Source organism: Rhinoderma darwinii, unplaced genomic scaffold (assembly GCF_050947455.1).
Source record: "Rhinoderma darwinii isolate aRhiDar2 unplaced genomic scaffold, aRhiDar2.hap1 Scaffold_3429, whole genome shotgun sequence".
NCBI lineage: Eukaryota > Metazoa > Chordata > Amphibia > Anura > Rhinodermatidae > Rhinoderma > Rhinoderma darwinii.
This window is the reverse complement of record NW_027463437.1, coordinates 12,666-28,786: the sequence shown is the minus strand read 5'-3', so window position 1 is coordinate 28,786 and position 16,121 is coordinate 12,666. Positions and strand designations below refer to the sequence as shown.

General features: G+C 54.8%; 1 protein-coding gene across 2 annotated transcripts; it reads left to right on the top strand.

The window, feature by feature from the left end:
• On the top strand, positions 1 to 12,547 carry TMEM208 (transmembrane protein 208). Of its 2 annotated transcripts, XM_075848308.1 has the most exons (6): positions 1 to 125; positions 3,666 to 3,761; positions 5,437 to 5,496; positions 7,558 to 7,694; positions 9,121 to 9,205; positions 12,264 to 12,547. In XM_075848308.1, exons 1-6 carry the CDS (start codon positions 120 to 122, stop codon positions 12,402 to 12,404), a joined length of 525 nt encoding a protein of 174 aa, XP_075704423.1. In that variant the 5' UTR covers positions 1 to 119; the 3' UTR covers positions 12,405 to 12,547. The 2 variants fall into 2 exon arrangements, with proteins under 2 accessions (XP_075704423.1, XP_075704424.1); XM_075848309.1 differs by lacking the exon at positions 1 to 125 and having other exon boundaries at positions 3,674 to 3,761; positions 5,234 to 5,496.
• The last annotated feature ends 3,574 nt before the right edge of the window (positions 12,548 to 16,121 follow it).

Here is a 16,121-nt window from a genome sequence, read left to right as displayed (position 1 = left end):
CCAGATTCCTGTGAGGGCGGAAGTCTTTTGCCCACACCGGCCGATGATAACGCTGTTTGGTGACGTCATTCTGCGCCGCCGGATGTGTGCTAGTGCTGAGGTGGAGATGTGTTTCAGTCATGGCGGTAAGAAACGGTGCTATGGGCACTGAGGGGTTAATTACAAATACGGATATACAAGTAGACGGCTAGAAGTCCCCCCCCCCCCCAGCGACCGGCAACCTGCCCTGAGTCCCCCCTCCCCCAGCGACCGGCAACCTGCCCTGAGTCCCCCGTCCGTCCCCCCAGCGACCGGCAACCTGCCCTGAGTCCCCCCTCCCCCCCAGCGACCGGCAACCTGCCCTGAGTCCCCCCTCCCCCCCAGCGACCGGCAACCTGCCCTGAGTCCCCCCTCCCCCCCCCAGCGACCGGCAACCTGCCCTGAGTCCCCCCTCCCCCCCCAGCGACCGGCAACTTGCCCTGAGTCCCGTCCCCCCCCCCCCAGCGACCGGCAACCTGCCCTGAGTCCCCCCTCCCCCCCCCAGCGACCGGCAACCTGCCCTGAGTCCCCCCTCCCCCCCCCAGCGACCGGCAACCTGCCCTGAGTCCCCCCCCCCCCCCCCCCCAGCGACCGGCAACCTGCCCCGAGTCCCCCCCCCCCCAGCGACCGGCAACCTGCCCCGAGTCCCCCCCCCCCCCCCCCAGCGACCGGCAACCTGCCCCGAGTCCCCCCCCCCCCCCCCCCCCCCCCAGCGACCGGCAACCTGCCCTGAGTCTCTTTCCCCCCCACCCTCCAGCGACCGGCAACCTGCCCTGAGTCCCGTCCCCCCCCCCCCCAGCGACCGGCAACTTGCCCTGAGTCCCGTCCCCCCCCCCCCCCCCAGCGACCGGCAACTTGCCCTGAGTCCCCCCCCCCCCCCCCAGCGACCGGCAACTTGCCCTGAGTCCCCCCCCCCCCCCAGCGACCGGCAACTTGCCCTGAGTCCCCCCCCCCCCCCCCAGCGACCGGCAACTTGCCCTGAGTCCCCCCCCCCCCCCAGCGACCGGCAACTTGCCCTGAGTCCCCCCCCCCCCCCAGCGACCGGCAACTTGCCCTGAGTCCCCCCTCCCCCCCCAGCGACCGGCAACCTGCCCTGAGTCCCCCCCCCCCCCCAGCGACCGGCAACTTGCCCTGAGTCCCCCCTCCCCCCCCAGCGACCGGCAACTTGCCCTGAGTCCCCCCCCCCCCCCAGCGACCGGCAACTTGCCCTGAGTCCCCCCCCCCCCCAGCGACCGGCAACTTGCCCTGAGTCCCCCCTCCCCCCCCCAGCGACCGGCAACCTGCCCTGAGTCCCCCCTCCCCCCAGCGACCGGCAACCTGCCCTGAGTCCCCCGTCCCGTCCCCCCAGCGACCGGCAACCTGCCCTGAGTCCCCCCTCCCCCCCAGCGACCGGCAACCTGCCCTGAGTCCCCCCTCCCCCCCAGCGACCGGCAACCTGCCCTGAGTCCCCCCCAGCGACCGGCAACCTGCCCTGAGTCCCCCCTCCCCCCCCCAGCGACCAGCAACCTGCCCTGAGTCCCCCCTCCCCCCCCCAGCGACCGGCAACCTGCCCTGAGTCCCCCCTCCCCCCCCCAGCGACCGGAACCTGCCCTGAGTCCCCCCTCCCCCCCCCAGCGACCGGAACCTGCCCTGAGTCCCCCCTCCCCCCCCCAGCGACCGGCAACCTGCCCCGAGTCCCCCCCCCCCCCCAGCGACCGGCAACCTGCCCCGAGTCCCCCCCCCCCCCCAGCGACCGGCAACCTGCCCCGAGTCCCCCCCCCCCCCCCCAGCGACCGGCAACCTGCCCTGAGTCTCTTTCCCCCCCACCCTCCAGCGACCGGCAACCTGCCCTGAGTCCCCCCCCCCCCCCCCAGCGACCGGCAACCTGCCCTGAGTCCCGTCCCCCCCCCAGCGACCGGCAACCTGCCCTGAGTCGTCCCCCCCCCCCCCAGCGACCGGCAACCTGCCCTGAGTCGTCCCCCCCCCCCCAGCGACCGGCAACCTGCCCCGAGTCCCCCCTCCCCCCCTCAGCGACCGGCAACCTGCCCTGAGTCCCCCCTCCCCCCCCCCCGGCAACCTGCCCTGAGTCCCGTCCCCCCCCCAGCGACCGGCAACTTGCCCTGAGTCCCCCCCCCCCCCAGCGACCGGCAACTTGCCCTGAGTCCCCCCCCCCCCCCCCCCCCAGCGACCGGCAACTTGCCCTGAGTCCCCCCCCCCCCCAGCGACCGGCAACTTGCCCTGAGTCCCGTCCCCCCCCCCCCCAGCGACCGGCAACTTGCCCTGAGTCCCCCCCCCCCCCCAGCGACCGGCAACTTGCCCTGAGTCCCCCCCCCCCCAGCGACCGGCAACTTGCCCTGAGTCCCCCCCCCCCCAGCGACCGGCAACTTGCCCTGAGTCCCCCCCCCCCCAGCGACCGGCAACTTGCCCTGAGTCCCCCCTCCCCCCCCAGCGACCGGCAACCTGCCCTGAGTCCCCCCTCCCCCCCAGCGACCGGCAACCTGCCCTGAGTCCCCCCTCCCCCCCCCAGCGACCGGCAACCTGCCCTGAGTCCCCCCTCCCCCCCCCAGCGACCGGCAACCTGCCCTGAGTCCCCCCTCCCCCCCCCAGCGACCGGCAACCTGCCCTGAGTCCCCCCTCCCCCCCCCAGCGACCGGCAACCTGCCCTGAGTCCCCCCTCCCCCCCCCAGCGACCGGCAACCTGCCCTGAGTCCCCCCTCCCCCCCCCAGCGACCGGCAACCTGCCCTGAGTCCCCCCTCCCCCCCCCAGCGACCGGCAACCTGCCCTGAGTCCCCCCTCCCCCCCCCCAGCGACCGGCAACCTGCCCTGAGTCCCCCCTCCCCCCCCCCAGCGACCGGCAACCTGCCCTGAGTCCCCCCTCCCCCCCCCAGCGACCGGCAACCTGCCCTGAGTCGTCCCCCCCCCCAGCGACCGGCAACCTGCCCTGAGTCGTCCCCCCTCCCCCCCCCAGCGACCGGCAACCTGCCCTGAGTCGTCCCCCCTCCCCCCCCCAGCGACCGGCAACCTGCCCTGAGTCGTCCCCCCTCCCCCCCCAGCGACCGGCAACCTGCCCTGAGTCGTCCCCCCTCCCCCCCCAGCGACCGGCAACCTGCCCTGAGTCGTCCCCCCTCCCCCCCCCAGCGACCGGCAACCTGCCCTGAGTCGTCCCCCCTCCCCCCCCCAGCGACCGGCAACCTGCCCTGAGTCGTCCCCCCTCCCCCCCCAGCGACCGGCAACCTGCCCTGAGTCGTCCCCCCTCCCCCCCCCCAGCGACCGGCAACCTGCCCTGAGTCGTCCCCCCCCCCCCCCCCCCCCCCAGCGACCGGCAACCTGCCCTGAGTCGTCCCCCCCCCCCCCCCCAGCGACCGGCAACCTGCCCTGAGTCGTCCCCCCTCCCCCCCCCAGCGACCGGCAACCTGCCCTGAGTCGTCCCCCCTCCCCCCCCCAGCGACCGGCAACCTGCCCTGAGTCGTCCCCCCCCCCCCCCCCAGCGACCGGCAACCTGCCCTGAGTCGTCCCCCCCCCCCCCCAGCGACCGGCAACCTGCCCCCGAGTCCCGCCTGCCCCCCGCCAGACGCCGGCCCCTCCCCCCGCCAGACGCCGGCCCCTCCCCCCGCCAGACGCCGGCCCCTCCCCCCGCTGTGACTAACTGATCATTATTTGTATTCAGCCTAAAGGAAAAGTGGGCACAAAAGGAAAAAAGCAGATTCATGAGGAGAACAAAGAGACACTGAGTTTTTACCTCCGCATCATTCTCGGGGCCACGGTGAGTGTATCACACGGACGTATAGTGCGCCCCACGACTCACACACGGACGTATGGTGCGCCCCACGACTCACACACGGACGTATAGTGCGCCCCACGACTCACACACGGACGTATAGTGCGCCCCACGACTCACACACGGACGTATAGTGCGCCCCACGACTCACACACGGACGTATAGTGCGCCCCACGACTCACACACGGACGTATAGTGCGCCCCACGACTCACACACGGACGTATAGTGCGCCCCACGACTCACACACGGACGTATAGTGCGCCCCACGACTCACACACGGACGTATAGTGCGCCCCACGACTCGCACACGGACGTATAGTGCGCCCCACGACTCGCACACGGACGTATAGTGCGCCCCACGACTCGCACACGGACTATAGTGCGCCCCACGACTCGCACACGGACGTATGGTGCGCCCCACGACTCACACACGGCCGTATAGTGCGCCCCACGACTCACACACGGCCGTATAGTGCGCCCCACGACTCACACACGGACGTATAGTGCGCCCCACGACTCACACACGGACGTATAGTGCGCCCCACGACTCGCACACGGACGTATAGTGCGCCCCACGACTCGCACACGGACGTATGGTGCGCCCCACGACTCGCACACGGACGTATGGTGCGCCCCACGACTCGCACACGGACGTATGGTGCGCCCCACGACTCGCACACGGACGTATGGTGCGCCCCACGACTCGCACACGGACGTATGGTGCGCCCCACGACTCGCACACGGACGTATGGTGCGCCCCACGACTCGCACACGGACGTATGGTGCGCCCCACGACTCGCACACGGACGTATGGTGCGCCCCACGACTCGCACACGGCCGTATGGTGCGCCCCACGACTCGCACACGGCCGTATGGTGCGCCCCACGACTCGCACACGGACGTATAGTGCGCCCCACGACTCGCACACGGACGTATAGTGCGCCCCACGACTCGCACACGGACGTATAGTGCGCCCCACGACTCGCACACGGACTATAGTGCGCCCCACGACTCGCACACGGACGTATAGTGCGCCCCACGACTCGCACACGGACGTATAGTGCGCCCCACGACTCGCACACGGACGTATAGTGCGCCCCACGACTCGCACACGGACTATAGTGCGCCCCACGACTCGCACGCGGACTATAGTGCGCCCCACGACTCGCACGCGGACTATAGTGCGCCCCACGACTCGCACGCGGACTATAGTGCGCCCCACGACTCGCACGCGGACTATAGTGCGCCCCACGACTCGCACGCGGACTATAGTGCGCCCCACGACTCGCACGCGGACGTTTAGTGCTCTGTGTACATTCTCCAGGCACGCTGCTGCAGAACCGCCCAATGAAGCTGTCTGGCCGCTCTCACTGCGGTCTTTCTGGCCTGGAGAGGGCGCTGCGCTGCCACGTGTTTCTGTGTATTTACAGTAATATTCTCCACCTGCAACAAACAGGTTTTGCCAAAATAGAGTTTTGTGTTTGTCAACTGGACTCTTGATTGGAGGTCTCTGGCTGCTGGGACCCCCACAATTCAAGGAACTGGTTTTGGTCCTGTGTCCATTGAAGTTAATGGGAATTCTGGAAACCACGGTGGTCCGGCCGCATGGCGCAATGTTTCATGACATCATGTGACCTCCCTCCCTCTCTGTCGCATCAGGTGTTGTATGGAGCCATCACTCTCGGGGTCTTCTACCAGTCCTCTACGTTCTGGAGCTGGGTAAGGTCACACATTGTAATCCATGATAGACTTTATCTGTTCTGGTACCTCAGACTACGCTGATCATTGTCAAAGGGTTTTACATATCATGTGCACTGGGGGTCCCCAACCCAAGAAAGAGGGGGCTAGAAATCCTTACACAACCCAGAACAGCAAACTGAATGGCTAGAATTAGGATATAAAATAATGAAGAATATGCAAATGAATGCAACAAAAGATCCCAGCTGACCCCGTGCCGGGTATTTCAGGACACCCAGCCCTCTTTATACATCTAGATTAGGCTCCCCTATGGGAATGGGCTCTTTGGTTTTGTTTTTGTTTTTTTGTATCTCCATCGCCTTAGTCATTAAAGATTTCTTGGGATTCTTGTTAGTTATTCACTTCTTTGCTATTTCTCTAGAGGGCGCTATAATCTAACACAACATTGTCTTTCACATTCTCTTGTGGGGGGTTCTGAGGGCATTGGCGTAACTCGCGCTATACTGGATGTGTGTGCTGGTCCTGGCCTCATTTAGTTATCTGTCCAATTATAACAAAACAAAAGTTTGTAAGTTCTCTCCCCTCCAGCTGCCGGAGTCCCAGTGATCTACATGACTTGTAAACAGGTTCCTCCATGCTTTTAATACACACACCGTGGGGTGTAGTCTGCAGGGTGTTGCTGTAGCGCGGGGTGCACGTCACTGGTGTAGTCTCCAGGGTCTTGCTGTAGCGCGGGGTGCACGTCACTGGTGTAGTCTCCAGGGTCTTGCTGTAGCGCGGGGTGTACGTCACTGGTGTAGTCTCCAGGGTCTTGCTGTAGCGCGGGGTGCACGTCACTGGTGTAGTCTCCAGGGTCTTGCTGTAGCGCGGGGTGTACGTCACTGGTGTAGTCTCCAGGGTCTTGCTGTAGCGCGGGGTGCACGTCACTGGTGTAGTCTCCAGGGTCTTGCTGTAGCGCGGGGTGTACGTCACTGGTGTAGTCTCCAGGGTGTTGCTGTAGCGCGGGGTGTACGTCACTGGTGTAGTCTCCAGGCTCTTGCTGTAGCGCGGGGTGCACGTCACTGGTGTAGTCTCCAGGGTCTTGCTGTAGCGCGGGGTGCACGTCACTGGTGTAGTCTCCAGGGTCTTGCTGTAGCGCGGGGTGTACGTCACTGGTGTAGTCTCCAGGATGTTGCTGTAGCGCGGGGTGCACGTCACTGGTGTAATCTCCAGGGTCTCGCTGTAGCGCGGGGTGTACGTCACTGGTGTAGTCTCCAGGGTCTTGCTGTAGCGCGGGGTGTACGTCACTGGTGTAGTCTCCAGGGTGTTGCTGTAGCGCGGGGTGCACGTCACTGGTGTAGTCTCCAGGGTGTTGCTGTAGCGCGGGGTGTACGTCACTGGTGTAGTCTCCAGGCTCTTGCTGTAGCGCGGGGTGCACGTCACTGGTGTAGTCTCCAGGGTCTTGCTGTAGCGCGGGGTGCACGTCACTGGTGTAGTCTCCAGGGTCTTGCTGTAGCGCGGGGTGTACGTCACTGGTGTAGTCTCCAGGATGTTGCTGTAGCGCGGGGTGCACGTCACTGGTGTAGTCTCCAGGGTCTTGCTGTAGCGCGGGGTGTACGTCACTGGTGTAGTCTCCAGGGTCTTGCTATAGCGCGGGGTGTACGTCACTGGTGTAGTCTCCAGGGTCTTGCTGTAGCGCGGGGTGTACGTCACTGGTGTAGTCTCCAGGGTCTTGCTGTAGCGCGGGGTGTACGTCACTGGTGTAGCCTCCAGGGTCTTGCTGTAGCGCGGGGTGTACGTCACTGGTGTAGTCTCCAGGGTCTTGCTGTAGCGCGGGGTGTACGTCACTGGTGTAATCTCCAGGGTGTTACTGTAGCGCGGGGTGTACGTCACTGCTGTAGTCTCCAGGGTCTTGCTGTAGCGCGGGGTGTACGTCACTGCTGTAGCCTCCAGGGTCTTGCTGTAGCGCGGGGTGTACGTCACTGCTGTAGTCTCCAGGGTCTTGCTGTAGCGCGGGGTGTACGTCACTGCTGTAGTCTCCAGGGTCTTGCTGTAGCGCGGGGTGTACGTCACTGAAGTCTTTCTAACCTCCTGTTTCTACAGGTCACCCTGGTTTTCAGCGGTGTCATTTATGCAGTTGCTTATCGTTCTATGCGGGGAATGGCCCATGCGACCTTCTCTGAAGATGGAAGCCTAGTAGATGGTGGAATTGACCTAAACATGGAGCAAGGAATGGCCGAGTGAGTATATGGGCCGCTGTCAATGTCGTCTTCTCTCTATCTAGTGTACTAGTTTCGCTCATGCAGTCGACCATATTAGAAATTTGTGTCTTCTCCCATTCACTTCTTTGGGCCCATGGGGTTACCTATAATGTACCTTCCCTAGAGGCGGAACACGGGGCCTCACGGAGTGTCTGTAATACAATGCCACGTGCCCGAGCACCAGCTCCATGTATAGAGAACACCAGGTGTCCGGGAGCGCCGCTCTCACAGAATGGTGCAGTCCTCATCGCTGTCGGAGCTGGGACTGATGGAGGGACGTTGTTGTTCGCTGGATGGAGTCATGGATCGCTTTCTTTGGGAGACGCTGTGATGTCTTGTTCGTGAAGCACTGCTCATTTCTTCTTGTTGGCACAAAGTTTCCAATAAAAGGGCACTGGCTGGTAACTTATTAGGGCGAGATGTAATAAGCTTGTGCCCTGTCCCGACTGGACAGATAGTTCTAGAACAGAGATGAACCCGTTCTAATAGAACTTCTGTCTTACGGGAACTTGTCATTGTCCAATGTGTTTCTACGATGAAATCTCAAGGTGCTACCAGGCGATTCCTCACCCTCCAATACGGGCACCTGGGGATACCACCCTGTAATGTGAGGAAATCTTACAGGTGAGATTGATGATATGATGGGCAAGGATAGGTCCTGATCTTTCCACATTGTGATCGCCGGCTGCAGACCAGGGACAGCCCTTCTCGCTGGCTGCATGTGTTTTTACTGAGGACACTGGTGGTTGTAACGCTCCTTTGTGTTGCACGCATATACAGTAAGAGTTCCCCCACATCCGATAGCTCTAGGTAGAGGTCCTTATGTCCTCCTGGCATCGGAGGGATTCCCGTTCCCTTGCAGTGATGGAGACCACCCGCCACACTTGTGGTCACCAGTTTTCCAGTCGAGTCTATGTTAGTTTAGCGGACACAGGCTCTTTTTCTTTCCAGTGATATGTATGAGTGGAATGTTGCCATTTTGTGGCTGTGCTGGGGTCTCTGAGGATAGTCCTGGGGTCTCTGAGGATAGTCCTGGGGTCTCTGAGGATAGTCCTGGGGTCTCTGAGGATAGTCCTGGGGTCTCTGAGGATAGTCCTGGGGTCTCTGAGGATAGTCCTGGGGTCTCTGAGGATAGTCCTGGGGTCTCTGAGGATAGTCCTGGGGTCTCTGAGGATAGTCTTGGGGTCTCTGAGGATAGTCTTGGGGTCTCTGAGGATAGTCTTGGGGTCTCTGAGGATAGTCTTGGGGTCTCTGAGGATAGTCTTGGGGTCTCTGAGGATAGTCTTGGGGTCTCTGAGGATAGTCTTGGGGTCTCTGAGGATAGTCTTGGGGTCTCTGAGGATAGTCTTGGGGTCTCTGAGGATAGTCCTGCTTCTAACCACAGATAGTCTCCTTTTATTATTAGGCACCTGAAGGATGTTGTGTTACTGACCGCCATTGTCCAGGTTCTCAGCTGCTTCTCGCTCTACATCTGGTACTTCTGGATGCTGGTGAGTTGTCATTACACCACATGTCACTTACTCTTCTCAACTTGTCGTAACCCCAATAGAAGTGACCCCTAAATTTCAGAACCAATAAATGTGCACGGTCACATCGCTGCGTAGACCTGGCCCTCACCAGGGAGGTGCTAATGACTGAAATTACCGCGTCCACTGGGAGGCAGAGTCCTGATTTCACATTGACATTAACTTTAAAATGTGTTTAATATTCTGAGAATATATTTGTTACTGTTACATGCTTGTTATGGCGCCCCCTGTGTGTAGATGTTACTGTTATGGCGCCCCCTGTGTGTAGATATTACTGTTACATGCTTGTTATGGCGCCCCCTGTGTGTAGATATTACTGTTATATACATGTTATGGCGCCCCCTGTGTGTAGATATTACTGTTATATACTTGTTATGACGCCCCCTGTGTGTAGATATTACTGTTATATACATGTTATGGCGCCCCCTGTGTGTAGATATTACTGTTATATACTTGTTATGGCGCCCCCTGTGTGTAGATATTACTGTTATATACTTGTTATGGCGCCCCCTGTGTGTAGATATTACTGTTATATACTTGTTATGGCGCCCCCTGTGTGTAGATATTACAGTTATATACTTGTTATGGCGCCCCCTGTGTGTAGATATTATTGTTACATGCTTGTTATGGCGCCCCCTGTGTGTAGATATTACTGTTACATACATGTTATGGCGCCCCCTGTGTAGATATTACTGTTATATACTTGTTATGGCGCCCCCTGTGTGTAGATATTCCTGTTATATACATGTTATGGCGCCTCCTGTGTGTAGATATTACTGTTATATACTTGTTATGACGCCCCCTGTGTGTAGATATTACTGTTACATGCTTGTTATGACGCCCCCTGTGTGTAGATATTACTGTTACATGCTTGTTATGGCGCCCCCTGTGTGTAGATATTACTGTTACATGCTTGTTATGGCGCCCCCGGTGTGTAGATATTGCTGTTATATACTTGTTATGGCGCCCCCTGTGTAGATATTACTGTTATATACTTGTTATGGCGCCCCCTGTGTAGATATTACTGTTATATACTTGTTATGGCGCCCCCTGTGTGTAGATATTGCTGTTATATACATGTTATGGCGCCCCCTGTGTGTAGATATTACTGTTACATACTTGTTATGGCGCCCCCTGTGTGTAGATATTACGGTTATATACATGTTATGGCGCCCCCTGTGTGTAGATATTACTGTTATATACATGTTATGGCGCCCCCTGTGTGTAGATGTTACTGTTACATGCTTGTTATGGCGCCCCCTGTGTGTAGATATTACTGTTATATACTTGTTATGGCGCCCCCTGTGTGTAGATATTACTGTTATATACTTGTTATGGCGCCCCCTGTGTGTAGATATTACTGTTATATACTTGTTATGGCGCCCCCTGTGTAGATATTACTGTTACATACTTGTTATGACGCCCCCTGTGTGTAGATATTACTGTTACATGCTTGTTATGGCGCCCCCTGTGTGTAGATATTACTGTTACATGCTTGTTATGGCGCCCCCTGTGTGTAGATATTACTGTTACATGCTTGTTATGGCGCCCCCTGTGTGTAGATATTACAGTTATATGCTTGTTATGGCGCCCCCTGTGTGTAGATATTACTGTTACATACATGTTATGGCGCCCCCTGTGTGTAGATATTATTGTTACATGCTTGTTATGGCGCCCCCTGTGTGTAGATATTACTGTTACATACATGTTATGGCGCCCCCTGTGTGTAGATATTACTGTTACATACATGTTATGGCGCCCCCTGTGTGTAGATATTACTGTTACATACATGTTATGGCGCCCCCTGTGTGTAGATATTACTGTTATATACTTGTTATGGCGCCCCCTGTGTGTAGATATTACTGTTACATGCTTGTTATGGCGCCCCCTGTGTGTAGATATTACTGTTACATGCTTGTTATGGCGCCCCCTGTGTGTAGATATTACAGTTATATGCTTGTTATGGCGCCCCCTGTGTGTAGATATTACTGTTACATGCTTGTTATGGCGCCCCCGGTGTGTGCTGTTATATACATGTTATGGCGCCCCCTGTGTGTAGATATTACTGTTACATGCTTGTTATGGCGCCCCCGGTGTGTAGATATTGCTGTTATATACATGTTATGGTGCCCCCTGTGTGTAGATATTACTGTTACATGCTTGTTATGGCGCCCCCTGTGTGTAGATATTACTGTTACATACTTGTTATGGCGCCCCCTGTGTGTAGATATTACTGTTACATACTTGTTATGGCGCCCCCTGTGTGTAGATATTACTGTTATATACATGTTATGGCGCCCCCTGTGTGTAGATATTACTGTTATATACATGTTATGGCGCCCCCTGTGTAGATATTACTGTTATATACTTGTTATGGCGCCCCCTGTGTGTAGATATTACTGTTATATACTTGTTATGACGCCCCCTGTGTGTAGATATTACTGTTATATACTTGTTATGACGCCCCCTGTGTGTAGATATTACTGTTATATACTTGTTATGACGCCCCCTGTGTGTAGATATTACTGTTATATACTTGTTATGACGCCCCCTGTGTGTAGATATTACTGTTACATACTTGTTATGATGCCCCCTGTGTGTAGATATTACTGTTATATACTTGTTATGGCGCCCCCTGTGTGTAGATATTACTGTTATATACTTGTTATGGCGCCCCCTGTGTAGATATTACTGTTATATACTTGTTATGGCGCCCCCTGTGTGTAGATATTACTGTTATATACTTGTTATGGTGCCCCCTGTGTGTAGATGTTACTGTTATATACTTGTTATGACGCCCCCTGTGTGTAGATATTACTGTTACATACTTGTTATGGCGCCCCCTGTGTGTAGATATTACTGTTATATACTTGTTATGGCGCCCCCTGTGTGTAGATATTACTGTTATATACTTGTTATGACGCCCCCTGTGTGTAGATATTACTGTTATATACTTGTTATAGCGCCCCCTGTGTAGATATTACCGTAGCCGCTGTCATTAACGCTATTTCTCCCTTTTCAGGCTCCAGGTCGTGCGCTGTATTTGCTCTGGGTGAATGTTCTCGGCCCGTGGTTCTCCACCGAGTCATCGTCAGCTGCTCCACAAGAACAGAATGAAAAGCGACAGCGACGGCAGGAGCGGCGGCAGATGAAACGCTTCTGAGCACACGGACTCCGGACATAGACAATGTGGGGTTTGTGCTCCTGGTGGTTCGCTCTGGCGGACGCTTTTCTATACGAGGATTCCCGTCTCCTAGACTTGACACCGTCCATTGCTGCTAATAATAAAGGTTACAGCACCCGCTACCCTGACCAATAGTAATCATCTGCGTGGAACCGGCCTACGAGTATCTGTCATGGGATTGGTCCCCTTTACACGAGGGCATCTATTATACATGAAGCTGTGTGATCCCGCTGCTCCCCCCCCCCAGGAGAGGGCAGTCATTCAATGGGGGCTTTATCTCTAACCGGCAGTAAGTTTAGTCCCAGAATCAAATCAAAAATGATCACCTATTCACAGAATAGATCGCTAGGGGCCCCACCACACAATCAGATATTAAGTAATTGCAATGGGTGGAGTGCAGTACCCAGAAATATCAAAATGAGGGTTATGTAGTTTAGGAAAAAAGATGTCTGACAAGTGACCAAATAACTACGTAGAAGTAGAACACAGGTCAGAACAGAGATGTCTACTGTAAGAGCAGTCACACTATGGAACCTCTACTGTAAGAGCAGTCACACTATGGAGCCTCTACTGTAAGATCAGTCACACTATGGAGCCTCTACTGTAAGATCAGTCACACTATGGAGCCTCTACTGTAAGATCAGTCACACTATGGAGCCTCTACTGTAAGAGCAGTCAACTATGGAACCTCTACTGTAAGAGCGGTCACACTAGGGAACCTCTACTGTAAGAGCGGTCACACTAGGGAACCTCTACTGTAAGAGCGGTCACACTAGGGAACCTCTACTGTAAGAGCGGTCACACTATGGAACCTCTACTGTAAGAGCGGTCACACTAGGGAACCTCTACTGTAAGAGCGGTCACACTATGGAACCTCTACTGTAAGATCAGTCACACTATGGATCCTCTACTGTAAGAGCGGTCACACTAGGGAACCTCTACTGTAAGAGCGGTCACACTAGGGAACCTCTACTGTAAGAGCGGTCACACTAGGGAACCTCTACTGTAAGATCGGTCACACTAGGGAACCTCTACTGTAAGAGCTGGTCACACTATGGAACCTCTACTGTAAGATCTGGTCACACTATGGAGCCTCTACTGTAAGATCTGGTCACACTATGGAACCTCTACTGTAAGAGCGGTCACACTATGGAGCCTCTACTGTAAGAGCGGTCACACTATGGAGCCTCTACTGTAAGATCGGTCACACTATGGAGCCTCTACTGTAAGAGCGGTCACACTATGGCACCTCTACTGTAAGAGCGGTCACACTATGGAACCTTTACTGTAAGAGCGGTTACACTATGGAGCCTCTACTGTAAGAGCGGTCACACTATGGAGTCTACTGTAAGAGCAGTCACACTATGGAACCTCTACTGTAAGAGCGGTCACACTATGGAACCTCTACTGTAAGAGCGGTCACACTATGGAACCTCTACTGTTGTCAGGTCTGTATTTCACACCGAATAACCACCTCTGTAAATTGAAAGCTGAAGGCATGCCTGGAGAGAAGTACACCACACAAATGTCTGAGGTACAGCTTTAATGTCAGCCAGGAGGAACTGAACTTTATTCAGAACAAAGAAACACACACAGAGAAGACACATGCCCCTCCCTATAGATGTGGGACTTGCTTAAATCCAATTGGCTTCTCTGCTGTAAGTTTTTCCTGTACATTCTTCTGCACACCCCTCTTTGCATTCCAGGGGGCGGTGTCTTCCATAGGTGTGTCCGACATGAACAAAGAACTTGTTATATATATTAGTATATTACACAAAGAACTTAAATGTATATACATATGTGTGAGGATAATATTTTTCAGACAATATACATGGCAATGATCCCTGACAGTCCCCCCTAAAAATATTATTCTATCCCTGAGTCTTGCCTAGCAACCTACCACTGACCACTCGAACCAGGCGGGTAGGGGTTTTGGATTTCTTCACCAGCTTGAGACGAGCTACTCCTGATGAGTAACCCTCCTTTGTACCTGGACTTCCAAGGTGTCGGAGTGGTCCTAACTTTCCCTATTCTCCTCTGGATACAGGATGGTTGTCTTGATATAATCTACAAACCACTGCTGGTTGTAATATATATAATTAATCCGGTCTACATTTTATTAATGGTAACAACTGTCGCACTGTCACTTACTGTCCTCATGGGACTTTACCCCTGCAGATATGACAGGTCATGGGCAGCACAGTGACCTTCACCTCACACCTTCACATAAAACTCCTCAGATTGTAATTTGCAGCACCGCGGCATATTTACACACATTATAATTATAAACCTCAGTATTTAATATTCCCACAACACTTCTTAAATACAGTTATTAAACAAACTAACTTTGGGACAACGTCTAGAGAACTGCTGACATCTTATCATTGTACAAACACCAGTTCAATACTTGGGATAACACTGTTCCCCTGTCACTACACACAACGTCTGCAGTTTGGAAGATACCAGCCGGGCTTCAGGCCCCCCTGAGAACAGGTCTACACACACGAGCACTTTGTCATACACTTCTACCTCGGGTAGTTGTATGTTCTGCAGTCGCTGGGACGGGTAATCTGGCCGGGCTTCACTTTTCACAGGTACCTTTGCTGTTTTACCTATGTCATGCCGTGCGCACATCATGCCGGCTGCTAGAAACCTAGTGGTGGCATTATTGTATCCAGGGACAAGCCAATTTACTGACACCTGGCCGCACATACTCTTGTTGTCAGGTCTGTCTTCTCTCGCTCTCTCAATTGGCTTACCCGAGGATCCAATAAAATTCCTACTACCAATGGGCCCATAATTGTGGGCGATGCCAAAAGCGTACCTAGAGCCAGTGTAAATGTCGGCCGTCTTACCTTCTGCCAGGTTACAGCCTCAGCGAGCACCTCCAACTCCGCTCCTTGAGATGAATGAGAAGGTGAGAGTGGTTTCTGGATGATTTACCTGGTGCCTCGTATCCTGTCTTGTACATACTGTATGAAGTATTTCTACATTACAAATTTACATTAAAAAACCCATGTCACACATAGAACATTTCAAACGGGTGTCGTCTTCATTCTCTAAAATAAAACCAAATATTATACACTTCTCAACACTCATCTGATAATCCAGAATACTTTGAGAATCTCACTTTTATCAGGTTCTGCAAATACTTGATTAATACAAAAACAAATAAAAATAAAACATTCCTAAAAACTTTACATCAAATTAACAATGTCCAGACAAGTTTTTTATTTTTTCCTTCTCCCTCATCTAAATCTGTAAAGACTCATCTGTGAGTGACGTCACCTCCTGTGTAACTTTGCTGGAGGGGGATGGTCTCTTAACACATTTTAGATCTCCTGAAACCAAATTAATTAACTCAAAACAAACCAAAATTGTACCTGATCAGTCCCTTCACCATTCCCCCCTTTGTGGACTCTGCGAAAGTAATGTAGCAGAGTTCAAAACTACATCTCAACATAACACTAATTTAACCCCCTGTAATGTACAACAGCCTGAAACAAAAATGACTTTTTCCTGATAAATACATTTGATCTTTACAATGACATAACTCATGTGTGAAATAAAAAAACAAAACAATTGTAGTTAGTTATTCAATAAAAACAGAAAATATTATATCTGATAACATTAATTACTGCAAACCAATAAACTGTATATAAAAATAGAGAACGGTGGGGGCACATACATTTTCAA